This window comes from Prinia subflava, chromosome 5 (assembly GCF_021018805.1).
Source record: "Prinia subflava isolate CZ2003 ecotype Zambia chromosome 5, Cam_Psub_1.2, whole genome shotgun sequence".
Lineage (NCBI taxonomy): Eukaryota > Metazoa > Chordata > Aves > Passeriformes > Cisticolidae > Prinia > Prinia subflava.
In genome coordinates this window covers 17,797,044-17,822,426 of record NC_086251.1, presented here as the reverse complement: position 1 = coordinate 17,822,426, position 25,383 = coordinate 17,797,044, and the positions used below count along the sequence as shown (strand labels likewise).

At 42.2% G+C, this 25,383-nt stretch overlaps 1 protein-coding gene across 12 annotated transcripts in view; it reads right to left on the bottom strand.

The window, feature by feature from the left end:
- Positions 1-25,383, bottom strand: part of LOC134551090 (mucin-6-like) — a 44,371-nt gene that overhangs the window by 6,369 nt on the left and 12,619 nt on the right. For 2 of the 12 annotated variants that reach the window (XM_063398213.1, XM_063398216.1), the window contains exons 8-39: positions 24,945-25,152; positions 24,033-24,155; positions 23,258-23,378; positions 22,807-22,945; positions 22,534-22,638; positions 22,118-22,190; positions 21,710-21,847; positions 20,692-20,853; positions 20,042-20,136; positions 19,267-19,399; positions 18,371-18,620; positions 17,172-17,224; positions 16,940-17,049; positions 16,054-16,205; positions 15,175-15,316; positions 14,600-14,710; positions 14,043-14,228; positions 13,389-13,628; positions 12,806-12,962; positions 11,906-12,049; positions 11,341-11,403; positions 10,500-10,547; positions 9,043-9,216; positions 7,691-7,969; positions 7,015-7,056; positions 6,559-6,786; positions 5,820-5,867; positions 4,939-5,382; positions 3,559-4,005; positions 2,606-3,052; positions 1,649-2,095; positions 242-688 (exon numbers count right to left, since the gene is read on the bottom strand). In XM_063398213.1, coding sequence (XP_063254283.1) covers positions 242-688; positions 1,649-2,095; positions 2,606-3,052; positions 3,559-4,005; positions 4,939-5,382; positions 5,820-5,867; positions 6,559-6,786; positions 7,015-7,056; positions 7,691-7,969; positions 9,043-9,216; positions 10,500-10,547; positions 11,341-11,403; positions 11,906-12,049; positions 12,806-12,962; positions 13,389-13,628; positions 14,043-14,228; positions 14,600-14,710; positions 15,175-15,316; positions 16,054-16,205; positions 16,940-17,049; positions 17,172-17,224; positions 18,371-18,620; positions 19,267-19,399; positions 20,042-20,136; positions 20,692-20,853; positions 21,710-21,847; positions 22,118-22,190; positions 22,534-22,638; positions 22,807-22,945; positions 23,258-23,378; positions 24,033-24,155; positions 24,945-25,152 — 5,956 coding nt within the window. The remainder of the gene's footprint in view (positions 1-241; positions 689-1,648; positions 2,096-2,605; positions 3,053-3,558; positions 4,006-4,938; positions 5,383-5,819; positions 5,868-6,558; positions 6,787-7,014; positions 7,057-7,690; positions 7,970-9,042; positions 9,217-10,499; positions 10,548-11,340; positions 11,404-11,905; positions 12,050-12,805; positions 12,963-13,388; positions 13,629-14,042; positions 14,229-14,599; positions 14,711-15,174; positions 15,317-16,053; positions 16,206-16,939; positions 17,050-17,171; positions 17,225-18,370; positions 18,621-19,266; positions 19,400-20,041; positions 20,137-20,691; positions 20,854-21,709; positions 21,848-22,117; positions 22,191-22,533; positions 22,639-22,806; positions 22,946-23,257; positions 23,379-24,032; positions 24,156-24,944; positions 25,153-25,383) is intronic. The other 10 variants (XM_063398219.1, XM_063398218.1, XM_063398215.1 and 7 more) reach the window with 10 other exon arrangements.

The following is a 25,383-nucleotide window of genomic DNA, read 5'->3' as shown; positions in this document are numbered from 1 at the left end:
TCCATTCAATAACTAGGCAGAGCACACAGTCAATCTCCTTTAAGACAGGGAGGCTCCATGGGAGAGACCAATGCCCCAGAGACATAAAAAAGTAAGGCCATACCAGTGTTCCAAACCAGACAGAAGGGGGAGTGGGGAGCAAAAACTAAAACAATCGTGCAAGCAACATCTATGGCTGGAAAAGAATGAATGGAAAAAGCAGAGAAGGGGGATGCACACGATGGGTTGCAGAGAGTCTCACCCGGCAGTGAGGAGCTGAGCCACGCTGAGGACACAGTTGAGGAGGGAGATGAAGCAGACGATGGCAGCGTGCTGGTTTTGGCTGTGGTGGGTGCAGAGGTCTCTGTTACAGGAGACTCCTTGGCAGCACTGGTGGTTGGGGAAGGGGCCTTGGGCCTCAGGGTTGTAGGAGTAGGCGTGGGGCTGGTGCTTGGAGCTGCTGTGGAGGAGACTGTGGCAGTGGTGGCAGTGGATGGCAGCCGCGTGCTGAGCGGGCTGCTGGGGGCAGGGGGAGAGCTGGGATGGGGAGATGTTGTTTCCACAGGGGCTTCTGTGCTGCTTGGGGGGCTGGGCCCTGTGGAGACAGAGGTCTTGGAGGTGCTGCTGATGGAGGTGGAGGCTGAGGTCTTGTGCGTGGTCAGATGTGGCCCAATGTGTGGCACAGTTGACTTTTCCTGGGTGAAGGCTGCTGGAAGAAAAGCATACATCTTTTGAGGATGAGAGCAGCAAAAGCTGGAAATGGAGGTTCTCAGAGGCCTTAGATAGGGCACATAAACAAAACCAGCAGGGCTGTGCTGCCCTGAGTATTCCTGGAAAAAAGGAAGCACTTAGACTTTGGCTCCTGCCTAAATCTGTCTGCTTTCTCTCCTAGAAAGGGAGGAAATGGCTTCCAACAAATGGCAATGGCTTCCAAATACAGTGGCTTCCAACAGGCAAGATCCCACTATCTCTTTCTGGGAGAGGACCCTGTCTGGTTATGCATGTGTGCCTTCAAGGAATAGGGAGAGCTTAAGTGTGGAATTGTATTTTATTGAAATGGTATGCTCTGGCTCACCCCTCGAAGTGTACGGTTCATCCCAAGTCTGTAACCTCCCCTGCAGTATCACGTATCTGTAATCCCATTGGCCTGAGGATCTGTCCGCGCCCACTTCGAATCTCCTGTTAAGGGTGAAGAAGGAGGGGCCTTGCCCTCTTGCTCTGGAGGCCTCTGGAGGCTCTGCTCCTCTCCCCTTAAAGGTCTACTTCACTCTCTCCCCCTCCTTCTCCCCTCTCCCTCAGTGACTATGCTGCTTTCCTGGGGTCGGACTCCAAATAAATCCTCATCTCATCAGCACCTCACCAGCCTTCTGAAGTCTCCTTCCCTGTCTGCATGCAAATGCCAGCAAACTTAGAGCCTGGGGGGCCCGGCCAAATCTGCACTGCAACACTTAAGAACAGCCCCCTCTGAGGGTCACAAGTCAGGCTCAATGGGGGAAAGAGTGTCCCAGAGACATAACAAAGTAGGGCCATACTACTCTTCCATGGAAGAAAGAAGATTAAATGGTGACCAAAACTGAAAACAACTCAGCAAGCAGTCTGTGCAACTGCAAACTAAGAAGGGAAATGGAATAGTAAGCAAAGTAGTAGGATGGGTAAGACGGAGCCTCACCCGGCAGTGAGGAGCTGAGCCACGCTGAGGACACAGTTGAGGAGGGAGATGAAGCAGACGATGGCAGCGTGCTGGTTTTGGCTGTGGTGGGTGCAGAGGTCTGTGTTACAGGAGACTCCTTGGCAGCACTGGTGGTTGGGGAAGGGGCCTTGGGCCTCAGGGTTGTAGGAGTAGGCGTGGGGCTGGTGCTTGGAGCTGCTGTGGAGGAGACTGTGGCAGTGGTAGCAGTGGATGGCAGCCGCGTGCTGAGCGGGCTGCTGGGGGCAGGGGGAGAGCTAGCATGGGGAGATGTTGTTTCCAGAGGGGCTTCTGTGCTGCTTGGTGGGCTGGGCCTTGTGGAGACAGAGGTCTTGGAGGTGCTGCTGATGGAGGTGGAGGCTGAGGTCTTGTGCGTGGTCAGATGTGGCCCAGTGTGTGGCACAGTTGACTGTTCCTGGGTGATGGCTGCTGGAAGAAAAGCATACATCTTTTGAGGTTGAGAGCAGCAAAAGTTGGAAATGCAGGTTCTCAGAGGCCTTAGCTTGGGGATATAAACAAAAACAGCAGGGCTGTGCTGCCCTGAGTATTCTTGGAAAAAATGAAGCACTGAGACTGTGGCTCCTGTCTAAAGCTGCCTGCTTTCTCTCCCAGAAAGGGAGGGAATGGATACAGTGGCTTCCAACAGACAAGATCCCACTACCTGTGCCTGGGAGAGGACCCTGTCTGGTTCTGCATGTGTCCCTTCGAGGAACAAAGAGAGCTTGAGGACAGGCCCCTCTGAGGGCTGCAAATCAGGCTCAATGGGGGAAACCAGTGTCACAGAGACATAAAAAAGGCCATACTACAGTTCCATGGAAAAACTAGTGAAAATGGTGACCAAAACTGAAAACAACTCAGCAAGCAGCCTGTGCAACTGCAAACTAAGAGGGGAAATGGCAGAGTAAGCAAAGTAGTAGGATGGGTTGCAGAGAGTCTCACCCGGCAGTGAGGAGCTGAGCCACGTTGAGGACACAGTTGAGGAGGGAGATGAAGCAGACGATGGCAGCATGCTGGTTTTGGCTGTGGTGGGTGCAGAGGTCTCTGTTACAGGAGACTCCTTGGCAGCACTGGTGGTTGGGGAAGGGGCCTTGGGCCTCAGGGTTGTAGGAGTAGGCGTGGGGCTGGTGCTTGGAGCTGCTGTGGAGGAGACTGTGGCAGTGGTGGCAGTGGATGGCAGCCGCGTGCTGAGCGGGCTGCTGGGGGCAGGGGGAGAGCTGGGATGGGGAGATGTTGTTTCCAGAGGGGCTTCTGTGCTGCTTGGTGGGCTGGGCCTTGTGGAGACAGAGGTCTTGGAGGTGCTGCTGATGGAAGTGGCAGCTGTGGTCTTCTCTGTGGTCAGATGTGGCCCAGTGTGTGGCACAGTTGACTGTTCCTGCGTGATGGCTGCTGGAAGAAAAGCATACATCTTTTGAGGATGAGGGAAGCAAAAGTTGTAAATGCAGGTTCACAGAGGTCTTAGCTTGGGGATATAAACAAAAACAGCAGGGCTGTGCTGCCCTGAGTATTCCTGGAAAAAAAGGGAGCACTGAGACTGTGGCTCCTGCCTAAAGCTGCCTGCTTTCTCTGCCAGAAAGGGAGCGAATGGATACAGTGGCTTCCAACAGACAAGATCCCACTACCTGTGCCTGTGAGAGGACCCTGTCTGGTTCTGCATGTGTCCCTTCGAGGAACAGAGAGAGCTTGAGGACAGCCTCCTCTGAGGGTCGCAAGTAAGGCTCAACAGGGGAACGAGTGTCCCAGAGTAATAACAAAGTAGGGCCATACTACAGTTCCATGGAAGAAAGAAGATTAAATGGTGACCAAAACTGAAAACAACTCAGCAAGCAGTCTGTGCAACTGCAAACTAAGAAGGGAAATGGCAGAGCAGTAGGATGGGTAAGAGTGAGCCTCACCCGGCTGTGAGGAGCTGAGCCACGTTGAGGACACAGTTGAGGAGGGAGATGAAGCAGACGATGGCAGCGTGCTGGTTTTGGCTGTGGTGGGTGCAGAGGTCTGTGTTACAGGAGACTCCTTGGCAGCACTGGTGGTTGGGGAAGGGGCCTTGGGCCTCAGGGTTGTAGGAGTAGGCGTGGGGCTGGTGCTTGGAGCTGCTGTGGAGGAGACTGTGGCAGTGGTGGCAGTGGATGGCAGCCGCGTGCTGAGCGGGCTGCTGGGGGCAGGGGGAGAGCTGGGATGGGGAGATGTTGTTTCCAGAGGGGCTTCTGTGCTGCTTGGGGGGCTGGGCCCTGTGGAGACAGAGGTGTTGGAGGTGCTGCTGATGGAGGTGGAGGCTGAGGTCTTGTGCGTGGTCAGATGTGGCCCAGTGTGTGGCACAGTTGACTGTTCCTGGGTGATGGCTGCTGGAAGAAAAGCATACATCTTTTGAGGTTGAGAGCAGCAAAAGTTGGAAATGCAGGTTCTCAGAGGCCTTAGCTTGGGGATATAAACAAAAACAGCAGGGCTGTGCTGCCCTGAGTATTCCTGGAAAAAAGGAAGCACTTAGACTTTGGCGCCTGCCTAAATCTGTCTGCTTTCTCTCCTAGAAAGGGAGGAAATGGATACAGTGGCTTCCAACAGGCAAGATCCCGCTATGTCTTCCTGAGAGAGGACTCTGTCTGGTTATGCATTTGTGCCTTCAAGGAATAGGGAGAGCTTAAGTGTGGAATTGTATTTTATTGAAATGGTATGCTCTGGCTCACCCCTCGAAGTGTACGGTTCATCCCAAGTCTGTAACCTCCCCTGCAGTATCACGTATCTGTAATCCCATTGGCCTGAGGATCTGTCCGCGCCCACTTTGAATCTCCTGTTAAGGGTGAAGAAGGAGGGGCCTTGCCCTCTTGCTCTGGAGGCCTCTGGAGGCTCTGCTCCTCTCCCCTTAAAGGTCTACTTCACTCTCTCCCCCTCCTTCTCCCCTCTCCCTCAGTGACTATGCTGCTTTCCTGGGGTCGGACTCCAAATAAATCCTCATCTCATCAGCACCTCACCAGCCTTCTGAAGTCTCCTTCCCTGTCTGCATGCAAATGCCAGCAAACTTAGAGCCTGGGGGGCCCGGCCAAATCTGCACTGCAACACTTAAGAACAGCCCCCTCTGAGGGTCACAAGTCAGGCTCAATGGGGGAAAGAGTGTCCCAGAGACATAACAAAGTAGGGCCATACTACTCTTCCATGGAAGAAAGAAGATTAAATGGTGACCAAAACTGAAAACAACTCAGCAAGCAGTCTGTGCAACTGCAAACTAAGAAGGGAAATGGAATAGTAAGCAAAGTAGTAGGATGGGTAAGACGGAGCCTCACCCGGCAGTGAGGAGCTGAGCCACGCTGAGGACACAGTTGAGGAGGCAGAAGAAGCAGACGATGGCAGCGTGCTGGTTTTGGCTGTGGTGGGTGCAGATGTCTGTGTTACAGGAGACTCCTTGGCAGCACTGGTGGTTGGGGAAGGGGCCTTGGGCCTCAGGGTTGTAGGAGTAGGCGTGGGGCTGGTGCTTGGAGCTGCTGTGGAGGAGACTGTGGCAGTGGTGGCAGTGGATGGCAGCCGCGTGCTGAGCGGGCTGCTGGGGGCAGGGGGAGAGCTGGGATGGGGAGATGTTGTTTCCAGAGGGGCTTCTGTGCTGCTTGGTGGGCTGGGCCCTGTGGAGACAGAGGTCTTGGAGGTGCTGCTGATGGAGGTGGAGGCTGAGGTCTTGTGTGTGGTCAGATGTGGCCCAGTGTGTGGCACAGTTGACTGTTCCTGGGTGAAGGCTGTCAGGAGGGAAGCACAGGTCAGTTGTATGTTACTGGCTTATTGGAAATTGGGTGATATTGACTCTTCTGTTTTGGAGATTTTGTGCTCAGTTACAGGCCAGCATGTGTGGCCTAGTTCCCACTACATCTGGTTGGCTCTGCGTTGGGGTTTTTTCAATTAATAAATATGTCCATTATCCTAAATATGTTCCATCCTATCTTGCTTCTCTTTCCTAAGTGTTTGCTGGTGACCATTTTGAAGATTGAGCCATAGCAATTTATCTCATCTCCTTCTTTCTGGAACAGTTGAGTGGGGAGAGCTATCACTGGTAGTTTAAAAATGGCTTGCTACAGACTCCTTTTGGAGGGATCCATGGGAAGGCTCTGGCTACTGAAGGTATATGGATGCATTGGCCGGGGATGACTCTTATCTCTTCCATGGCCAGAGCACTCACCTGTTACTACATTAGTAGTTGGTGTCTTAGCTCTGGTTGGCTCCCTTGCTACAAAGAAATGGATGAGAGAAAAGAATGATTGAGTCTTGGGAAGGATTCTATGCAAAGCATGTTGTGACATCTCCCCAGAGGAGGATCAACACTAAGACAACTCTGGCATGTGGGTCTAAGTGAAAGAACTTCAGCCTGGAGTTGAGTGTACTCTTTCTTTCCCACCCTCCACTGGTGAGTCTTGCACTCGGGGTCAGCAGTGGTCCATGAGGTCCTATTTGTTGAACTGCACTTTTCATGGGTCTGCCAGGGCCTAGGCATCCTTTGGAAGGACATGATGCCTTGGGTTATGCCTCTCACTCAAAACTGTTCTGAGCTGTAAATTGGAGATGTGTTTGCACTTTCCTGCCTTTTGTTCACCCCTGCCCCACTGTGCATTCTCAGAGCAGCCCTCTAAGAAGAGGGAGGTATTTTAGCTTGTGCTTGATTGGTAGCTGTAGGGCAGGAACTCATGGATGCCCGAACCCTCATACAGGCCTGTGTCCCAGAGCCAAAGCCCTGAGGTTGCAGGGAGGAGGATACAGTCAGGGTCATGTGTGGGTCAGGCCCAGGACCTGCCAGTGTCCCATGGCAACAGCAGGGGGAACTGAGAATGAATACCAAAACTGAGGCCTTTGTGGGATGTGCTGCTTAGGAGAGAAGGCTGTGAGCTGGAAGAAGCAGGCAGAGCAGCAGGAAGGAGCCTTACCAGGGTATGATGTTCCCAGCTGGGCTGAGGAGAGGGAAGAAGCAGACGAGGCTGAGGTGACAGGGAAAGAGCTTGGAAATGTCATTGTCCATGGAACTTCTGGGCTGGTGGCAGGGCTGGTCTCTCTCGGGACAGAGGTGCTGCTGGTGGATGTGGCAGGGGTGGTCTGTGTCTGTGTGACAAGGTGCTGCACAGGCTGTGTCAACGTTGTTCTTATGTGGGTGACAACTACAGAGAGAAAAGCACAAGTTGATTGAGGGTGGGTCTGAATGCTGCCTCTGACAATTTGACACTCCCTGAATTTTTCTGAAGCTCCTGAGGAAAGGAGAGCCTCATTGGATGCACATGTTTCCCCTCCCAGGTATCCCAATCTGGGCAAGATCATTATCTGGAAAAGCTGGGGTAAGTGAAGCAGAGTCTTAGGCCAAGGGCATCTCTCTAGTCCCTTTTACTCACCTTCTGGGTAGTGCAGAGTGGTTGCTTCAGTTTCCTCACTCTCTGTGATGGAAGAATGAATATTAGTAATGGCTGGGATCTGGTAAGGTTCCTACAGGACGCTGTAATTGCTTGCACAAGAAGACCCAGATATATGCACCCCAACAGTACTTTGTGGGGGAGACCTGGATTTGGGAAAGAGCATACAGCTGCCCTCCCATTACAGCAGACTTCCCACCACACACTGTCCCTGCCTGTCTGTTGCTAATGTAGTAATTCATGTTGCCATACAGCCTCAAGGAGACCGTCCTTGTTTGTATATTGAGTGCCAGACATTCAAAAAAGTTAACGTATTTTGGGGCAGTATTTGTTACAGTGGGTAGGAGGAATATATTCTGTGGTCTGTGAGTTTTAAGGAACTTGCTTTGAAGTGTAGAGAGATTTTGTCTAAATTTGGAGGAAGTGTTGGAAGAGAAATGTTAGCTTTAACATCATATTTGGATGTCAGATGCTTGCTCCGTTGGCAAGACAGATTTCCATTTTCATCACATTTCTTATCCATGTCCTTTCCATTACTTTCTTTTTGCAATGTTAAGACCACTAGTAAGAATGCTTAGGGTTTTTTAATAAGGAGTGTATTGACATGTGTGTTGTGAGTGAAGTCTTCACCTGACAGCTAGAAGAAAGTGCTGTTTACCTGCTGTTGTTAGTTTAGGCTGGCTGAAAGTTGTGCTCTGAGTTGAGGTCTGAGTAGGTATCGAGGAGGTTGCTGTTTCCCTTTTGCTGGTGGTCTCGAAGGGTGGTGAGGTGACCCCTACTTGTCCTGTCTCTGTTGTAGCAGAAGTTGATGAGGCAGAAGGTGATGAGGGAACAGACTCTGGAGTAGTGGCCATGGTTCTTTTCACTGAGGTTGTTATGGATGGGGTAGTGATGGTTGTAGTCATGTTTGGTGTGGTGAAAATTGATGTTGTATGTTCTTTTGGAGGAAAGGTAAAAATATAATGTGAGTAACCAATTCATAGAAAAATAAAACCAGATAAATTATAAGGAAGTTATTAATATTTTAGAGATGATTTTTTATTTTTTGAATATTTTCAGTACAACTGTTGTATTTGTGTTCTCATAAGCTTACCAAATATTTTTGTGCTTATATTTGTTTTCTTTTGTCTCATATCTGTCTTTGTTCTCATTTTCTGTATTTTCCTGTAGTAGATTTATTTCATATAATTTTTTCCTAACTAGTTAGCTTTGTTATCACTTCGGCTAAAGTCTATATGGGCTTTGGCCATTGGCTTTTATTATGTTCCAAAACATCCACGCTCACAGCTTGCTGCAATTTCTACTGAAAAGCTAAATAACATCATACTACAGACTCTCCTTGTCTCAGTGCACAAATCATCTGTCACAATGTCAGCTTTTGTGTGTTTTGACTCCTTTGGGACCTGTTTTTAGCTCTGCTTCCCCTGACAGCCATGGTCCAAGACAGTTCATTAGCTGAAGTGCATGTTGGTATGAGGCTAAAGGAGGCTCCACAAGCCACAGAATCACAAAGTAATTGATGCTGGCAGAGTCATCCTCCAGAGAACAGGACTTCAGAAGCCCAGACAAAGCTGCTACACTGATACCGTGTGACTCTGCTTTGGGGCTTGCTTACATTATTCAGAGTCAATAGGGTGCTCCTTGAACTCCATAAATGAACCAGTGGAAAGGAGGCTGAAGCTGAGCTAATAAACCCAGCTGCAGCTGGGCTTGCTCACTGCTTACAGATCTTCTAATTGTGTTTCTCAGATGAGTCACTTTTTGGTTGCATTTTTAACTAATGCCTATATCCTTTATATTTTTCATGCACTTTCAGTATACACTTCTAAACATTTCTGGTTTACAAGCTCCTTTCTGGAAGCCTGCTTTGCCTACTTCATGATTTGGAGTCTAATGTTCGGAGGTTGTATGAATTTGAAATGCATTCCTAGGAATGATATCTCAATGATGTACAGAGGTATAGAGCAAGTTTACCATAATTTATTTTAGACAATAACACTAAAAACCTACCAGTTGTTGACTTTATTGTGACAAGAGGTTGTGAGGGTGAAGCTGTTGGAACTGTAATTTTTGCAGTTATTGTTGGATTTGTAGTCTCAGGTGACACAGTTGTTGGAGAAGTACTGGGTACTGTTGGTAGGGCGCTTGTGGTAGAGCTCCTTGTCACTTCAGGCTGCACTGTTGCTAAGAGAAAAAGAATCAAAACAAAAAGATAAGAAGTAGTCCTCAATAATCTACTGATAATATACCTACATAAATGGAATTTTTCTAAAGTCAAACCACTGTTTTTATAGCTATTAGCAGTAGCTACTTGTAAAACTCATTGCCTTTTAGATTAAACCTTGAAGAGCTGTTATCCATTGCTTCTTTTGCTATTGTATGCAGTGAATACATGAAACAGGTATTCTTGGAGATGCTTTATACCTTTTTCTTCACTTTAAAGTGAATTTGGCATAATACTTGTTCCTATCAACAGAGACGGAGCAATATTCCAATGCTATATCCAATACTATGCACAATTTTATTATTCGTATAACCCACAGTGTAGAGTTTTCCAATACCATCTGTATTCAGGGAAATTAATGGAATTTCTAACAAATTTAAGATCAGCATATGTAGGTTTCTTTCCTGTATCAGGCCATACGGATTTGGTATAGTCAGCCACACATTTCCATCAAGACTTTCTTCAATTGTAGAAATGTTACATGGCTCTAGTAAGACTGGGCATAAATTTTTGTGAGATCCTTTTCATCACAGAATCATAGAATGACTTGGGTTGGCACAGTCCATTAAAGATAATCTAATTCACTCCCTCTGCAATGAGCAGGGATGTCTTCAACTCAGTCAGGTTGCTCAAAGGCATCTCCAGCCTGAACTGAATGCTTCCAGGTAAGGGGATTCAACAGTCTCTCTGGGCAATGTCTTCCAGTGTTTTACCAGCCTCATCATAAACAATTTCTTCCTTACATCTAGTCTGAATCTGAATCTCTTCTGATTTAAAACCATTACCCCTCGTCCCATCACAACAGGCCCTACTTAAAAAGTCTGTTCCCATCTTTCTTTACAAGCCCCATTCAAGCCACAGAGGTCTCCATAGATCTCCTGCCCAGACTGAAAAACCCCAGATCTCAGCCTTTTCTCACAGGAGAGGTGTTCCAACCCTCTGGTCATTTTTGTGGCCCTCCTCTGTCTTGAGTTAGAGACTGCAGAGCTGGACAGAGCATTCCAGGTGGGCTCTCATCCGAGCAGAGGGGCACAGTGTCCTCCCTTGACCTGCTGGCCATGCAGCTTTTGATGCAGCCCAGGATATTATGGTACCAGGGTATTTGTAATAATTTCACCTTATGCATGTGAAACTGGTAATGCTGCTAAATCACACAGCAAAGGACATTACTGATTTCATAAACGCTTATCAGGGCATCAGATCAGTGTATAACTCACACAGTTTGTCAGCTGTGTAAACTAACCTGGTGAAGGTGAAGATGGTTCGGGTGTGGTGGTAACGTTTACTTGTCCTGTTACATAAAGGCAGAACAGATTAAATTTGTGAATAAAAGCATATTAAAATATCCCAGATAAGGCAAATCTCACTGGATTGGATTCCAAGAATTGTGCTAATTATTGAGGTATTCCTGAAAGTATTTAATGTTACATATTTCAGTGGTCAAATTCACAACAAAGGACTTAATTACAAACAAATCAATCCATCTCACTATTATAATGAAAACTACTGAGTTTTTCATATCTTTGTTATGACTTATGGCTAAGGGCAGTTCACTTTTCAGGGATAGTGGAACATGGTTTTGTATGTAAGGGAGATCAGTAGCTGAGATCCTGGTTACACAACACAGAATTTTGTAATTTTGTTCTTAAAGTTTTTTTACATCTGTATTAAAATCCAAACTGTCCAGTTAGAGTCTATCCAAAACATTATTTAATAAGATAGGTTTTCATGGAAATAAGCCATAAGGTAATAAACCTCAAGTTAATTTAAAAAAAATCTCTGAAAAGATACTTATTGAGTCCAGTAGATAAATGTGCCCTTCTGCTATACGTTCCCTTTTCACACATTGTGAAATGTGTTGAATACCTCTGAGATTCACAGCTCTGCTGGGCCTGTGCCTCACACAGATTAGAACACCATTACTTTATTTTACAAGCAGTATAGTAATGGGTTTATTTTGAAAGGAAGTTACGTTTAGATGAACACTCATTTATGGGGAGATACTAGAAAAATATCTTCTGTGATTCTCTGCAAATGTTGTAGTATGGTTTTCAAGTTACTGTGGAGAAAGAAATGGTGCTTACCACATGGCATGCACCTTTCCTCTTCATGGTCAAAGTATTCATCATGAGAGCAGTTGTAACAACCTGAGGAAAGGAGTAGAGAGGTTGGTTTACCTTTCTCAAACAAAGACATTTAATTTACACTATTTATAATTGAATAGATTATATTTCTGTTGTTAAAAAATAGTATCAATTGCAATCATCTATTCAGGCAAGTATTTCCCATGTTATCCTCAGAAGGAGGTTTTGCCTATGTAGGGATTTATTTGGTTTCTCCAGCTCTATCAATTTGTTTAATAAAAATATTAATTGGTCTCTCCACATGTTTTCTTTCCTTTTGAATTGGTGCAAGTCAGAATTGCTCATCCAGACAGGTTGAGTTTGATGTAAAGCTAAATATAGAACATCTACTGAGTTGATTATGTATTTAAAACACTACTAGTAAGAGAAAGATCAGCAAAACTTATTCAAAAATAACATCAATTAGATTACCATTATTTAACTGTAATATGACTAATTAAGGAAAAAAAAAAGCACTGAAAACAATTGTTACTTGTTCCTGGTTTACAGTAGTAGAGGTTATTACCTTCAATATTGACATATTTGTAGTTTTGATTTGGACAGTTGCAAGGCCTGTAGTGCCAGGTGCATTTGTCATCATTGTAGCCACGGGAAAAAGCATCATCAATTCCTGTTCTTTTATGAGAATTGTAATACTCACAATAGACAGCTAAAAAAAGGAGAAGCAAGAGAGGAGTCATACTTTTTTTTTTTAGATTAATGGCATGATATTTCCAAAGTAGTAGAAGGAAGACAAAATTAATTACCAGTTGGAATAAAAAACCTTCACTGAAGTGATTAGCTTCTGATGTAAATACATATTTTAACACAGAGAAGTCAGTTTCTTTTTTGCAAGTACAGTACGCAGGCATTTCCACAACTTTTCATACACAGTATATTGAAATGTGGAAAGAAAACCATCAAAGATGACAACTTTAACATTGATTTATAGCATGTTCATCCTCTTTTTTTTCCCCTATATGTGCTGTTTTGGAACACCTTGATGTCATTTTCCTGTTTTACAGTGTTCCAGCCAACACAGCTGTCTTCATTCCCTTGAATCCACACAGAAGGTGATTTCATCACAGCTCAAATGAAACATTTTTTTACAATTTCCTGTAAATTCATGCTTTCTCTGCTGGCAAACTCACAGTGCACTATACAGTGATAGCAGAAGAAACAATCTGCTTTCTGTGACCACATTATTTTCTCTCTCATTACTCCATAGTAAAAAGAGTTAAAATATTTTGGTTAATTTACCAGAAAAGTAGAGATTTCAAAACTCAGGTGACTGAGGTCAACTCTTTACCCACAGAGAAAATGCAGACTTGGAGGTAGTTATTAACAAGTTTCCCGTGTTGCCAAATGAATACACTGACAATGAAAATCCCTTCAGACTGTTCAAGGAGAGCTGAAGGAAACTCACGACAGAACTCAGGGGTCCTCCAGTCGATGCAGATGCCTTTCTCCAAGCAGGCCATGGCATAGACCGCGATGGCGTCACACATGCACTGGCAGTCCCCTCCAATGTCACACCCGCAGGAGTCTCGCACACAGGCCTCGTAGTAGGGCATCCGATTCACCTGCACGCCAATAGGAGGGGTTCATTCTCCAGCATTATTTTGGGCCTATTATACCCTATGTATATGCATTATCTACATTTCTCACTGTAGAGATTTCACTTTCTACATTTCACCACCTGAAAATGCATTGATCAATACCAGGCATCACTAACAGACTGACTAATTACTGATTCTTAAGTCTTCATTCTTTTTTCACTCTTGTAGTTTTAACTAATCAGTTAATACTATACTTAGCTTTTGTGTTCACAAAAGGGCTGGTGAAATGCAAATTTAAAAAAAAAGTTAACAAAGATGTGAGCCATAAAAAACTTTAAAGGTATTTTATTGAAACATTTTGCTGAAGAAAAAATCACCTGTCAGAGCGTGAGCATTTGGAAGAATACAGATTATGTCTATAAATAAAAAAACGAGCAAATAAATTCTTACCTTAGTGTGACAGGCAGCAAAAACATGGCTGTTGATGATGGAACATGTCTTTTCTGCCCATGCTTTACGATAAGGATTCTTGCTACAGGGGTCCACTACGAAGTACACATCCCCACAAAGAGGATTCTCTTTCCAAGAGTTGACAAATTCCAGCTCGTTTGATGCCACGTACTTGCTTCGAGTTTCAAAGTCATCCTTCATGTTGCCATTATAGTTCCCACATAAACCACAGATCGTTTCCTAGATTCAATGAAAGCACCAATGTCAGTTCAGCAAGTTACAGTTCTCACCCTCCCTTTTGATTACTGACAGTGTCCCGTGCTTTAGGAGCGACTGTCACCCACAAATACCCTCTCATAACATACTTGTGCATGGGTTTCTCCTCTAAACTGCAATCATTTAGAGATCAAATTCAAACGTGCAGTTGCATAAATTACAAACACTTAACTCAAAAATTTCCTGAATGCAGTACAGAAATCCCTTAGAGGTTAGCCTCTTGTGAAGATCTCTGCTGTTTTGGAGATAATGAAAAGAATTAATTGCCAGCAGCATTTCTGGAAAACCATTGCCATCACAGAGATTCAAGGCAACCGGGATCAAATGTGCAGTTCTATCTGAATGGAGAGACACTTTAGGGAAATTATTCTGCAATACCTGTGTTTCTCTGGAGATCTTGATGAAGAAGTTCATGTGCTTATTCCAAATAAGGGTCATGTTGTATTTTCCAGGGATAATGATATCAAACATCAGGTGAAGGGCGTTCTTTATCACTTTGTACCGGACACCAGGATTTTCCCCAGAAATAGCATAGGTTTCATCTCTCAGTATGATTGTCAGATTCTGGAAGAAAATTTATCTGCAAGTTACAACTTACAAGATACTAAATTTCAGTATCTTCCTTGCCAAAGTTCAGATGCTGTGATACTGCAGCAGGAAAACAGTATTTTTGATTGAGCAATTCACTGTGAAGTAAACTTCAACATTTCCTGGCTTCTACATGGACAAGATTCTTGGAGAATGAAACACAACATGAGAATTAAAAATCCCAAACAAACAACTATGGAATTTCCTACTAAAACCAAGGCTCTAGGTTTAGCACACAACTTCTCTTACAAGACTTTTCTCTTAGGGTACAGCTAAAGCTCCCAAAAATGAAGAAAACCTGATCTTAAAATCTATTCAGCTGGATAATGGCAGAAAGAAGAGCTTACCCCAAGGTAAATGCTGATGGATCTGGAACACGTAACTCCTGATTTCCCACAGATTACATTCTCAGTAACAATTTTGAAAGAGGAAATGGGTCTGTTAACACTGCAGCCATCCTAAAAAAACCCCAAAACAAATCACAAGAAGTACAGAGGCTTAACAGACTGTGCCTGAAGTCTTCCAACTTAAAATATAAAAGTACAAGAAAATACAGGATGCTTAAACTATCACGAGTAATTCTGTTTTGGGAGGTGATGACCTCTGCATGGCTGGTCAAACTGACATAACTTCCCTAAAGACATATTTGTCTGGTACAGAATACAATGACTATTTAAACATATTATTAAAAAAATCTAAAATTGGTTATAATTGCATGAAAATGATGACTTTTTGGAAGTAAAATACTTTCATTCTAAGTATTGAAATAAACATAATATATAGAAACTCAGTAAGTGGTTATAAAGATTCAACGTGTTGTACTGTTTATTGATGCATCCTAGCATATTTTTATCAGTCTCTTAAATGCAGCTATTTCTTGATGCTGAGATGCTGCTGAAATAACCAGGAGAGAGCAGGTTACCATAGCTAATATGTATTCACAGTTGCCATCAAACACAAAACGCTGTCCATCAAAGGTGGTGATGTGACCTTCTCCATACAGGTTACAGGTGGAGGAACACCTTGTTTTCTGAACACATTTCCATTTGCCTTTTGTGCAAGTGCTGGGAGTGAGAAGAGAAACCACACTCAGATTTCAAAGAAATGCCATCTTTACCTGCTTATTTTTATATACATCCACTTTTATCGATAATATGTTCAATTAACTGATTTATGTACTCTGAGACCGAGCTAAAGTTAATATAAGAACCACAATTAAAATTGATGGACTGCCTAGAAAATGAATTAATAATAAAGAAGAAACCTTAAATAATTTTTGTGCTTTTTTCACAAAGGAAATAGTATATAAAACCCATTTATTTTTGTTCTTAATGAGATCAGAAGTCACTGCTCTGTGTAGTTTGGGGAGTTTTGTTTTTTTTTTTTAAATAATAGATTAGTAACTGGAAAGGGAATAAAGTACTCTGAGAATGCTGATAAAGAGATGGGAATCTTTTTGGGTTGCTTTTATCTACAGAAAAAGAAGAAAGATTTTGCCCTCATCTTTATTTAGGTAAAGCTGTTAATAATACTTGACTTTGTATCATTTACAGTCACAGGCCCTACTGGATGCCTTTATTTCCTGAACATACATAAGGCAGAAATTATCCCTGAAGCTGGTACAATGACTCGTATCCACACATACACTATCAAATGTTAAGCTTCTCTCTCTGTTAATCCCTGTACTCTGTCATGGTATTTCTTCTTTACAGATGTTGCTTTTTCCTACTTTCCAGTCAGTTAAACACTTATTTTTATGTGGCTGTGCACTTCAGTGACGCAGAGGATCTGTGATTCTTACCAGATCTCACATTCAGTCTGGATTTGTTCACCTCTTCCATAAGCAAGGCCACCATATTCACAAGGACACTCCTCAGCTGGCACACACCCGCCATCGAGATTTTCATAGAGGCCATCAGCACAGACACAGCCTGATTCACACTTCGTGGGTATCTGGGACAGGCCAACAGATTGCAAAACAAAGAGTGTGAGATGCATTTTATCCCGGACTTGAACGGTGTCAGGAGTGAACCTGTGCTAAGTTCTGTTTGGGCTTGATTTCAGTTTTGTGCTGTTCCTTGTACTTAAATGCTGTCTGTTCAACTAGTTTCACTGAAGCTGTAACATATACTTGTGGTCTGAGATACTAAACATACCTGAAGAGTCTGAAAAATTTATCTTCCACCAGTCTTTCAGAAACAGTACAACAGAATATTCTTCATACCAAGGAAGAGTATTACACTTCTTCCAATTAGTCTGTTTCCTTAATATATAAAAACCCTATCAGGACAGCCCAGATCTTCACCTAACCCAGGTCTCCTGCATTCTGTGATCAACAGGAGCAGAGAGTTGAGTAAAAACAGAACAGGAAGCATAAATCCCATATTTCCACTGACATGGAGTCACAGCTTATGGAGTACCTGAGCCAGAGATTATAGCCATGTAGTTAAGCATCCTTAATGGATTTTTATTCTAATAGAATTTAATTCATTAATTCATGCAACTAATTTCTTTAATCACTTCTTAAATATATGCACAATTTTTGTGTCCACAGCCTGATATTTAACTGCATCATGTCAGATAAAATAATTCCTTTAATTTCACTAGAAGCAATGTAGTCTATTCTAAATAACAACTAGAACATTCTACCTCTCTCAAAAGAATAAATAAATGTGTGTGAAACTCACACATTCAATTCCAGTAGCCAGCATCTGACAGGTAGGGGCACATGCAGCTCCATACTTGTTTTCTAAATTGTCAGAACATGATATGTATTTCTTAGGAGCTTTGCAGATTTCTAGGAAAAAGGAAGAAAAATGAACATTGAGGAGGAATTAACATAGAAGAGAACAGCGAAGTAGTAATTTTACAACATAAAGGACAAAAAACATTTCTAAGTAAACAATATCAGACTCATACCTGCAGGATTTTGAGGTTTGCCTGTGCAACTTAGCCTCCCATTAACACAGTAGCTAGGGAGAAAAAAAATCAATGAAAATCTCTTCTAAGAAAGAAATTTTGATTTTTTGCAAAATTGTTTTATTAAAAATGTTTCACTCATGTTACTACCTCCTTCCCACCCTTTGAAGTGGAATATGAGATGACTTGTCTCTTCAGTTTTTCTATTACACAGTAACATCAGTTTGGAAAGTGAAGAGTAGCCTATTATCACTGTTATCACTAGTAGGCAACTGGCATTATGAGGATGGCCTATCAAGTCATTCCAGAAGTTTGTATATACCTAAGTGCTGTTGACAAAATCTCCTAGTAGGAGCAATCAGATCTCAGCTATTATTTCCTATTTTTCTCTGTAACATTTCCAAGCTGAAGGTAAGTCAAATGCTTTCTGTTCAGTTAAGAATATTTGTAGTTCAGAAAAGGGCAAAAAAGATGTCTTGAAAAACAAATTAATACTATTAAAAGGAAAGCAGACTGTACTGGTTTGGGCTGGAATGGAGTTAATTTTCTTTGTATCAGCTCAGCAGTGCTACATTTTGGATTTGTGACCAAAACATTGTTGATAGCACAATGTTGTTTTAGCTGGTGCTGAACAGTGTCCCAGAATTCTTGCTCCTCAGTTGCCGTGCCAGGGAGGAGGCTGAGAAGCAAAGTATTTTCATTCTAATGGAAGCTGGGAGGTGACACAGCCAGCACAGCTGACCCCACTGAGCACAGAAAGATTCCATGCTATACCTCATCAAGCTCAGCAATAAAAGCTCAGGTAAAGAAGGAAAAAGGACAGATGTTCAGAGTTACAGCACACGTCTTCCCAACAAACCATTACGCATGGCAAATTCATGTGTTCCTGGAAATGTCTGAATGGCTGCCTGCTGATGGGAAGTTCTGAATCAATTCCTTCCTTAGCTTTGACTATTCATGCTGCTTTGCTTATTAAATAAGCTTTCTGCTTATTATTAATAATGAAATTTAGTAAAGTGTCTATATCTCTACCTATAAGGTTTCTTGCTATTGTCCTTCTGATTCTCTTCCACATCCTGCTGGAGTGAGTAAGTGGCTGTGTGGTGCTTATCTGCTTGCTGCAGTTGACCCTCGACAGACACATGAAGAGCCCTCACCTCCATTTTCAGTTTGTTCACCTTTAAACTTGACACACTTACCAGGTGATCCCACCAGTCATTGTTGACTGGTCAGGCAGGATGTACTTTCTGTCCTCTAAGTAGCAGGGACAATGAGATTTACGAACACACTCATTCTTGTGGTTCAGGTACATTCCTTTAGGACACTGGCAGCCTTCAACAGGAATATCGGTTGGATGGCATTCCAGGGCTCGGTTGGAGAGTGACAAGCATGTCCTGTCACAGGCCTGAGTGTTGTAGCTGAATGTTTGATTGCCAGTGCAAGTAATGGCTATAAAACAAGACAAGAGTGTATATGTTAAACTTCACTTACTGATCATCTTCCTTGTGAAAGATAATGTCCTTTTGCTTATGATGTACTGCTTATTTTGTGTCAATACCTTCAATGCTTAATGCTTCCTGTTGCTTCTCTTCCTGTGGATGTGGAACTCTAGCAAAACATGTTGCAGACCAAGACTTAACAGCAAACTATGCAGCTGTTCAGAAGTTTCATGCAGGTAAAACACCTTACATCCTTTTTGCGAATCTTGGAATTTAATAGTGCAAAGGGAAGCTTAGCAGAAATATCAATGTATTTTTGAGTAACAGTGAAACCTGTGCCTATGTCTGAGATGCAAAATAATAAAATAAAATCTGTAGTCAGTTTTCTCTAGTTCTTTCTCATTTTACAGGATAGCTTTATTTTTCTGTCTGTTCTGTAGCTTAATTATCAAGTCCTGGAAGCATCCATATGCTCACCCTAAAGCATATGAATAATCTTTTTGATATAGTCTTGAAATAACAACCCTGTTCAGACAGACACTAGAAGGGTATCCAACATTGGATATTTGTTATCCAATTTCAGCTCTTCTTCCTGATCACTATTTCCTCATTACTCATCTGATGGCAGACCACTAAGAGTTTGTTCAGGTACTTACTGCAATTGTCCATACTGCTCCTCCAGTTCTCAAGGATTAAACCCATGGAACTGCATGCTCGTGCATATGATCCCAGAGCAGAACAAATATAAGGAAAGGTCTCCTCATAATTACAGGCTTGGTAGACACATCTCTGAAACCCAACACATGGAGAGTACTTTGTTACTGCAGACCAGACATTTGGAAGTGCTAAACCCTGGAGGTATTTGAAAGATGTGTGGATGTGACATTTAGGGATGTGGTCTAGTGGTGGACTTGGCATTTATGGTTGGACTCAATGATCTCAAAAATCTTTCCTAATCAATATGATTCTATGCTGAATTACAGAACTAAGTCACACAAGATACATATTATTGCATAATAAAACTGATGGAAAATATCTGAGTAACTGCATTGCTGATGTAAATAAAATACACTTAGTAACCTAAAAAATGCTTTGTTTATTTGCTGCTTCACATTTTTAATATTCAAAATGCTTTGTGTAGATTGGCAAATATATTGAGCTCAATTATGGGCATGGTAAAATCAATACTTTGCGCAGTTGAAGTTGTTGTCATGGACAACTGCAGCGTGAGCAAAAATATTTTCTGATTCACAGGGTTGGGACTGGTGCCTGGGACCAAACAGACTTTCAGTGTGGTGGAGACAATTTTTAAAACCACACCTGTTCCTAAGTGTCTCTGCATTGCTCATTCAATGCGTGGGACACCACAGATGAGTCCAATGTGGTTTATATTTGGACTCCCTCTGTACAACATCCATCATAACTTCCTACCTTGTAGAAAGGAATAGGGTTCACCACAGCATGGCACTTCTCAAACACTGTACCCTTCTTGGTCAGAATGGAGCAATGAGTCTCAGCAGATATTTCTAATGAAAGTAAACAATAAACATTAAAAAGGGAAAGTTAGGGGGGGAAATTGAACAGGAGGGGTTTTTTTTAATTTGGTATTTTAGGTGAACTTCTGGCAGTGATGCACTGAACAACAGGACAATGACCCAACAGGACAACTTCTTAGTTTCTTAGGTTTCAGACTATTCTTATACAAGCAGCTCAGTAGAACTTTTTATTTCTTTTTCACCTTTTTTTTTAAAGACCAATAGCAATAGAAACTTGGGAAGATAAAAACTGGATTTCAGTCTCAGTACTGCTGAGCGAGCCTCAGACAACTGTGGACATTGCAGTTTTACTAGACAGATCAAATCCCTCCCATTCATCATCTCAATCCCAGATCTCTAGAACAGGAGCTTTCACTTGATATGTATTCTAGAAAGCAGAAATGGTGTGTTGGTGACAGAATTTGTGATATTCAATCCTCTCAGTCTCTGTTTCTGTTCAGCTCTGTCATTTCCCTGGTAGGGGCTTATGGAAGCGTCGGACAGAGCCAGCTAGAGAGATCAGTAACCACAGCATCATCTACTTACTGTTCAGTTGGCTCAAAGCACAAGGGTCAGTCTCTCTCTCTAAGGCAGGATGGCAATTTCCTGCCCTCCAGGAATCTACAAACAGGGAGGCTGTCCCTTCTGTGATATCCATGCTAGTCATGAAGTCATCTGTAGTGTCTCCATTGTAGTTGCCACACAAACCTGACAACATCAGAAATGCAAGGATGGTGGAAATTAAAGAGCATGTGCACAATGGCCTATGTTTCATTCTGTAACAGTGACAAAATTGATTCAAAGGCTCTACGTAGAGTGTCAATGAATACTCAGGTCAAGTAGCCAAAGAATCTTGATTAAGAACACATACAGTCCCTGAGCCTCTGCCTCCTCAAGTTAAGAGTGTCAGCTTCTAATCAATGACAAAATCATAGAGAAGTTTTTGCCTTTTTTTTAGAAAAAAGTGGTTTTAAATAATACGTAAAATGCCCTTTACTGTAAAAGAGAAAGGTCATGAAACAGTTTTGAAGTTGAAAGGTTTTCTTATGTATATTAAATGCATAATGACAAAGAATATGTATTTAGGCTTTTGTAAAAGCCAAAGTCTATCTGTAATTCCCCTAATCAGAATGCAAAATATGCTTGTGTGGCTAAAGTTGCTGTGCAATAAACATCTCCATCTGGTGATCACCAGCTGAGAAGCTTTTAGATTCTTAGGCTCATTGTGTTTACAGTGGTCATGCAGTACCTTCAAAGAACTGTGTGCTCCAAGATGCAGAGACCACAGACTTATTTGTTGCTCCTTCATTGTGTAGTAAAGCACATATTGAAAAAGGCACACATAAAATACAGAATAGCATTGTATTATGTATGAAAAATGTGACACCTCTAGTTTCTTTGATCCATTTTAAAGTTATTAGCGAAAAATCAATTCAGTTTTCCAATGCATGGGTTTTTTTCTTTGAATCTGGAGAAGAAAATTAATTTCCTAAAAGATGAATACTAAATTTTCAAAATTATACTCCCTACATTTTCTCCTTTGCAAGGGGACTTGTTTATTTACCCAGTGTTTTGCCTCTGAATTGTGATCCAACTTTCACGTAGGCCTGGAACACAGGTGATGTTTGAACTGCAAGTTCCAGCCCGAAGTTTGTGTGCATCTGAACGTACATGGAGGACTGTCGGAAAACGGTGATGCCCCCTGAACAAACAAGAACGTTTAAAAATAGAGAGGTTGGTGATACTGCAAGGTAATGACTTTAACACATACACAAATGTTCTAGCACTCTGTCTACAACTCCTCTCCCACACACAGCTCTCCACAGAGGAACAGATGCAGCAGGAAAGACTTTAACCTTCCTCTAAAACCTCTGGGTATTAGCAATTGAAAGGCTGTGAAAGATGCTGGGTTGTGTAAAAACAGACATTTAATTTAATTTGGCTATAACTTATCTTCCCCTTTTTTGTTTACCTGATCTGTAAGGCAGTCGCTTAAGTTCATCATCATCAGTAAGGAGATCATTCTGAGAAATCACAATTTTGTCCTGTAAGAAGAGCACATGAAACCAGAAGTAACTATCTTTACAGGTGGTATTTATATGTTAAGCAACTATATTGTCAAGGATCTATGTAAAAGAAAAAAAAATAATTCAAGCATTTTCTCATGTTATAACATGCTGCTTTTAATTTTCACTTTGAAAATACCTTCCTGAGTTGATGCAGCAATTGAGATCTTCACTGAGTATGAAAGAGCATATGAGCAGAAACATATCTTCAGTATTTATCCTCCATAATTTTTAAGTTCAATCTACTAGCGATGACCTTGAGCGCTTATTTTGCTAATCTAGTGATGAAATGCTGGATGGAACCTGTGGAGGGAATACCTACCTTTGCAGATTGGTAAATTATAGCACTGAGTGATGTCTCAGAATGAGAATAACCAGTCTTTTCATAAACAGCCATTAGGGTTCCATTGTGTGGCAGGCTGGAACTCTGCAGGGAAACAGGAAAGACATGTAAAAAGCCTATGTCAGTGTAACAATGATTTGTAGAATAAATGTGTATCTTATGAAGTCCTCAGTTTGTGTTCCAATAGGAAACCAAAGACAGACTAAAATATATCCATTTGATATTCTTTGTTTCTAGTCTGCAGGAAATTACCTTCATAAGAACATAAGTGCAAACCCCATGGAATCGATATGGCCTCGAATCAAACGTGGTAACAAAGGAGCCTCCTTCCAATGAACACCTTCCAGGGCAGGGCAAGTCTTCACAGTTCCACTGACCCATCACACATTTACTGCAGAAAACAAGAAATTCTGTGTAAGCTTATTCTTTCCTTCACGCTCTAAAAACTCAGCTACTTTCTAGTAATGAAATATGTTGTTTTTATCACTTTTCTCCTTATGTTTTCTATACTTCGATTTTATTTGTCTACAGAGATCAGCTGAAGTTGTTCATCTTAATTCAAAGCTGCTGAACTTTTATATGGATTGTCAATAAACTTTCCCAAATTGTGAAAGGTGCTGCCCTTTGGAAGGTTAGGCAAAATTTCCCAATTGTCTGGTGAAGGTACTTTTCATTCTCTCATGGAAGTACTGTTGCTACTCACCAGGTCCTACAAGCTGCTGTCATTGTCTCACCAGGAGCATACGCTTTCCCATTCAGGGTACATGGACACTGGCTAATGTGAACACATGTCCGATTCCTCGAGATATCATCGAGAACAGTTCCTGCCAAAGAAGATAAACAAAACATTTCCCCCCATCCTCAGTTAGCACTAGAGTTATTATGGCTTGAATGCTCTCTGAAATTAGCCTGAGCATGCTATTATTGCATAGGCAGTGCCCATACTCAGAGATGTAACACACAGGAAATTTTCTCCTAATTAAAATGAAACTGAATATTCACAAATGACAACAGCTTTTGACTACTCTGTCATATGAAAGTGCAGTCAACTGTCCTATTTTGAAATGCAAATGACAGTAATAATCACAATTTTTGTAATGAGTTCATCTTGAATTATTTTAAAGGGAATTCACAAAATTCCCATAATATTGCATAACTCCTCTGAGGTATGCTACCTTTTCCTGGTGCCTGATCAGTGTTTATTTAAGCAAAGAACTTTATCATTATCTCATCACAAGCCATGGTTTTGTGAGCAAAATGTATTCATAGCTCTGTTCCTGCAAAGAGTGACCAGCCATCTTTAAGGACCACGATTACTCAAGACTCCAGTTACATTATGTTACCTGAGAAAGAGCAGTTCTAGCAGCACAATGCCCTGAAATGCACAGCCAGTTCATTATTTAGCAGTCCATTCCACTTGACTGGATATGTGCAAAAACCCGTTTGTGTGATCCATTAGGAATATGATGAAATGATACCTTCTGGACAAAAGCAGCCATAGGTACAGTGACTGGAACAGCTGTACTCTGGGTTGGAACAGGTTTTAATACACGGAGAACCACATTCCTCATAGATCTGGTTTGCAGAACATTTTCCCACAGCTGCAACAGTGGGAATGTTAAGATTTTTAAAGTGTAAACAGAGAAGAATATTTCATCTCCTACCTAGCAAGGAAAAGACCTTCTGATTTCTGACACTACCATTCTTTTATCCTGCCTCAACACTCATTTCATCATCTGAGTATTCTGTTACCATCATATATTCACTCTGGCTTTTTTTCATTTCTCTTGCCCCCAAAATTGGAAACATTTTTTTCAGAAGCTTGGAGAATGGCAAACAGGTCGTACTGCAGCCTAATGAAGTACCACAAATCAGATTTTCTGAAGTACTTCAAGGTTTTACTTCCAATCAGTCATTGTAAATAAGAAGGTTGAGCATCTCTAAAAGGACTACTGAAAATCATCTTTGAATAAAAGGAGCTATGGCTCCTTTTTGCTAATTATTAGCAAAATGGTTCAAAGACTTCAGGGGCGATTTAAAAGCTCTCTCTCTTCACTGGCTAATTTTCCAAGTACAATAATAAGAAAACTGTGCTTAGAGCAAGCAACCTCCTGGAGGAAGCTTGAGAGGTTAAACCATTTTCACTTGGTGGATGTTTATCTGGTTTACTGTCACTGATCTAGACATAGGAGCTGTGTTTGAGCTTTCTTCTTCTTTGAGGTTTCCTCGCTCTCCTTACAGCTTTATCAAAGACCATTGTTCTCTGTAGAAAATAATTTGTTTGATTAAAGGCAGTAGAGTTTTTTTAATATTCCAGTTATCATTATCCCTCTGTTTAAGACACAGAAAAGTTAAGCACAGTCTTTCATGAATAAACCATTTGAACTTACAGCAGAAGTTTTCAGTTCTCCAGTTGAACACCATTTGGTGGGACATAGCACATTGCCTGGAATACTCTGACAGAGTAGAGCAAGTGCAATTGTTTTGTCCTGGCTCACTGCAGTCCTGCATATCGAGCTGGCAACGAATGACAAACCTATCCTTGGGCACACTGCAGGTTGGTGACACCAAATTAAGTAGCTGAGAGCAGATCATGGCCTAAATAAAGAGAAATAAAATTGTTCCTGATGGTGTTTCCTTCATATGAAAGCTACAATGGAATAACACTGCTAGTTATGATTTTCTTGTTGGTTTGTTTGCTTTTTCCTCTAGAGTTTAACAAGGCATATTTGACTTAAAATGCATGAGAAATTCACAGAAGGGAATATAAATCCATTATACAACAGAAAGAACTTGATATATTGAATATATCATTATATATTATATCAC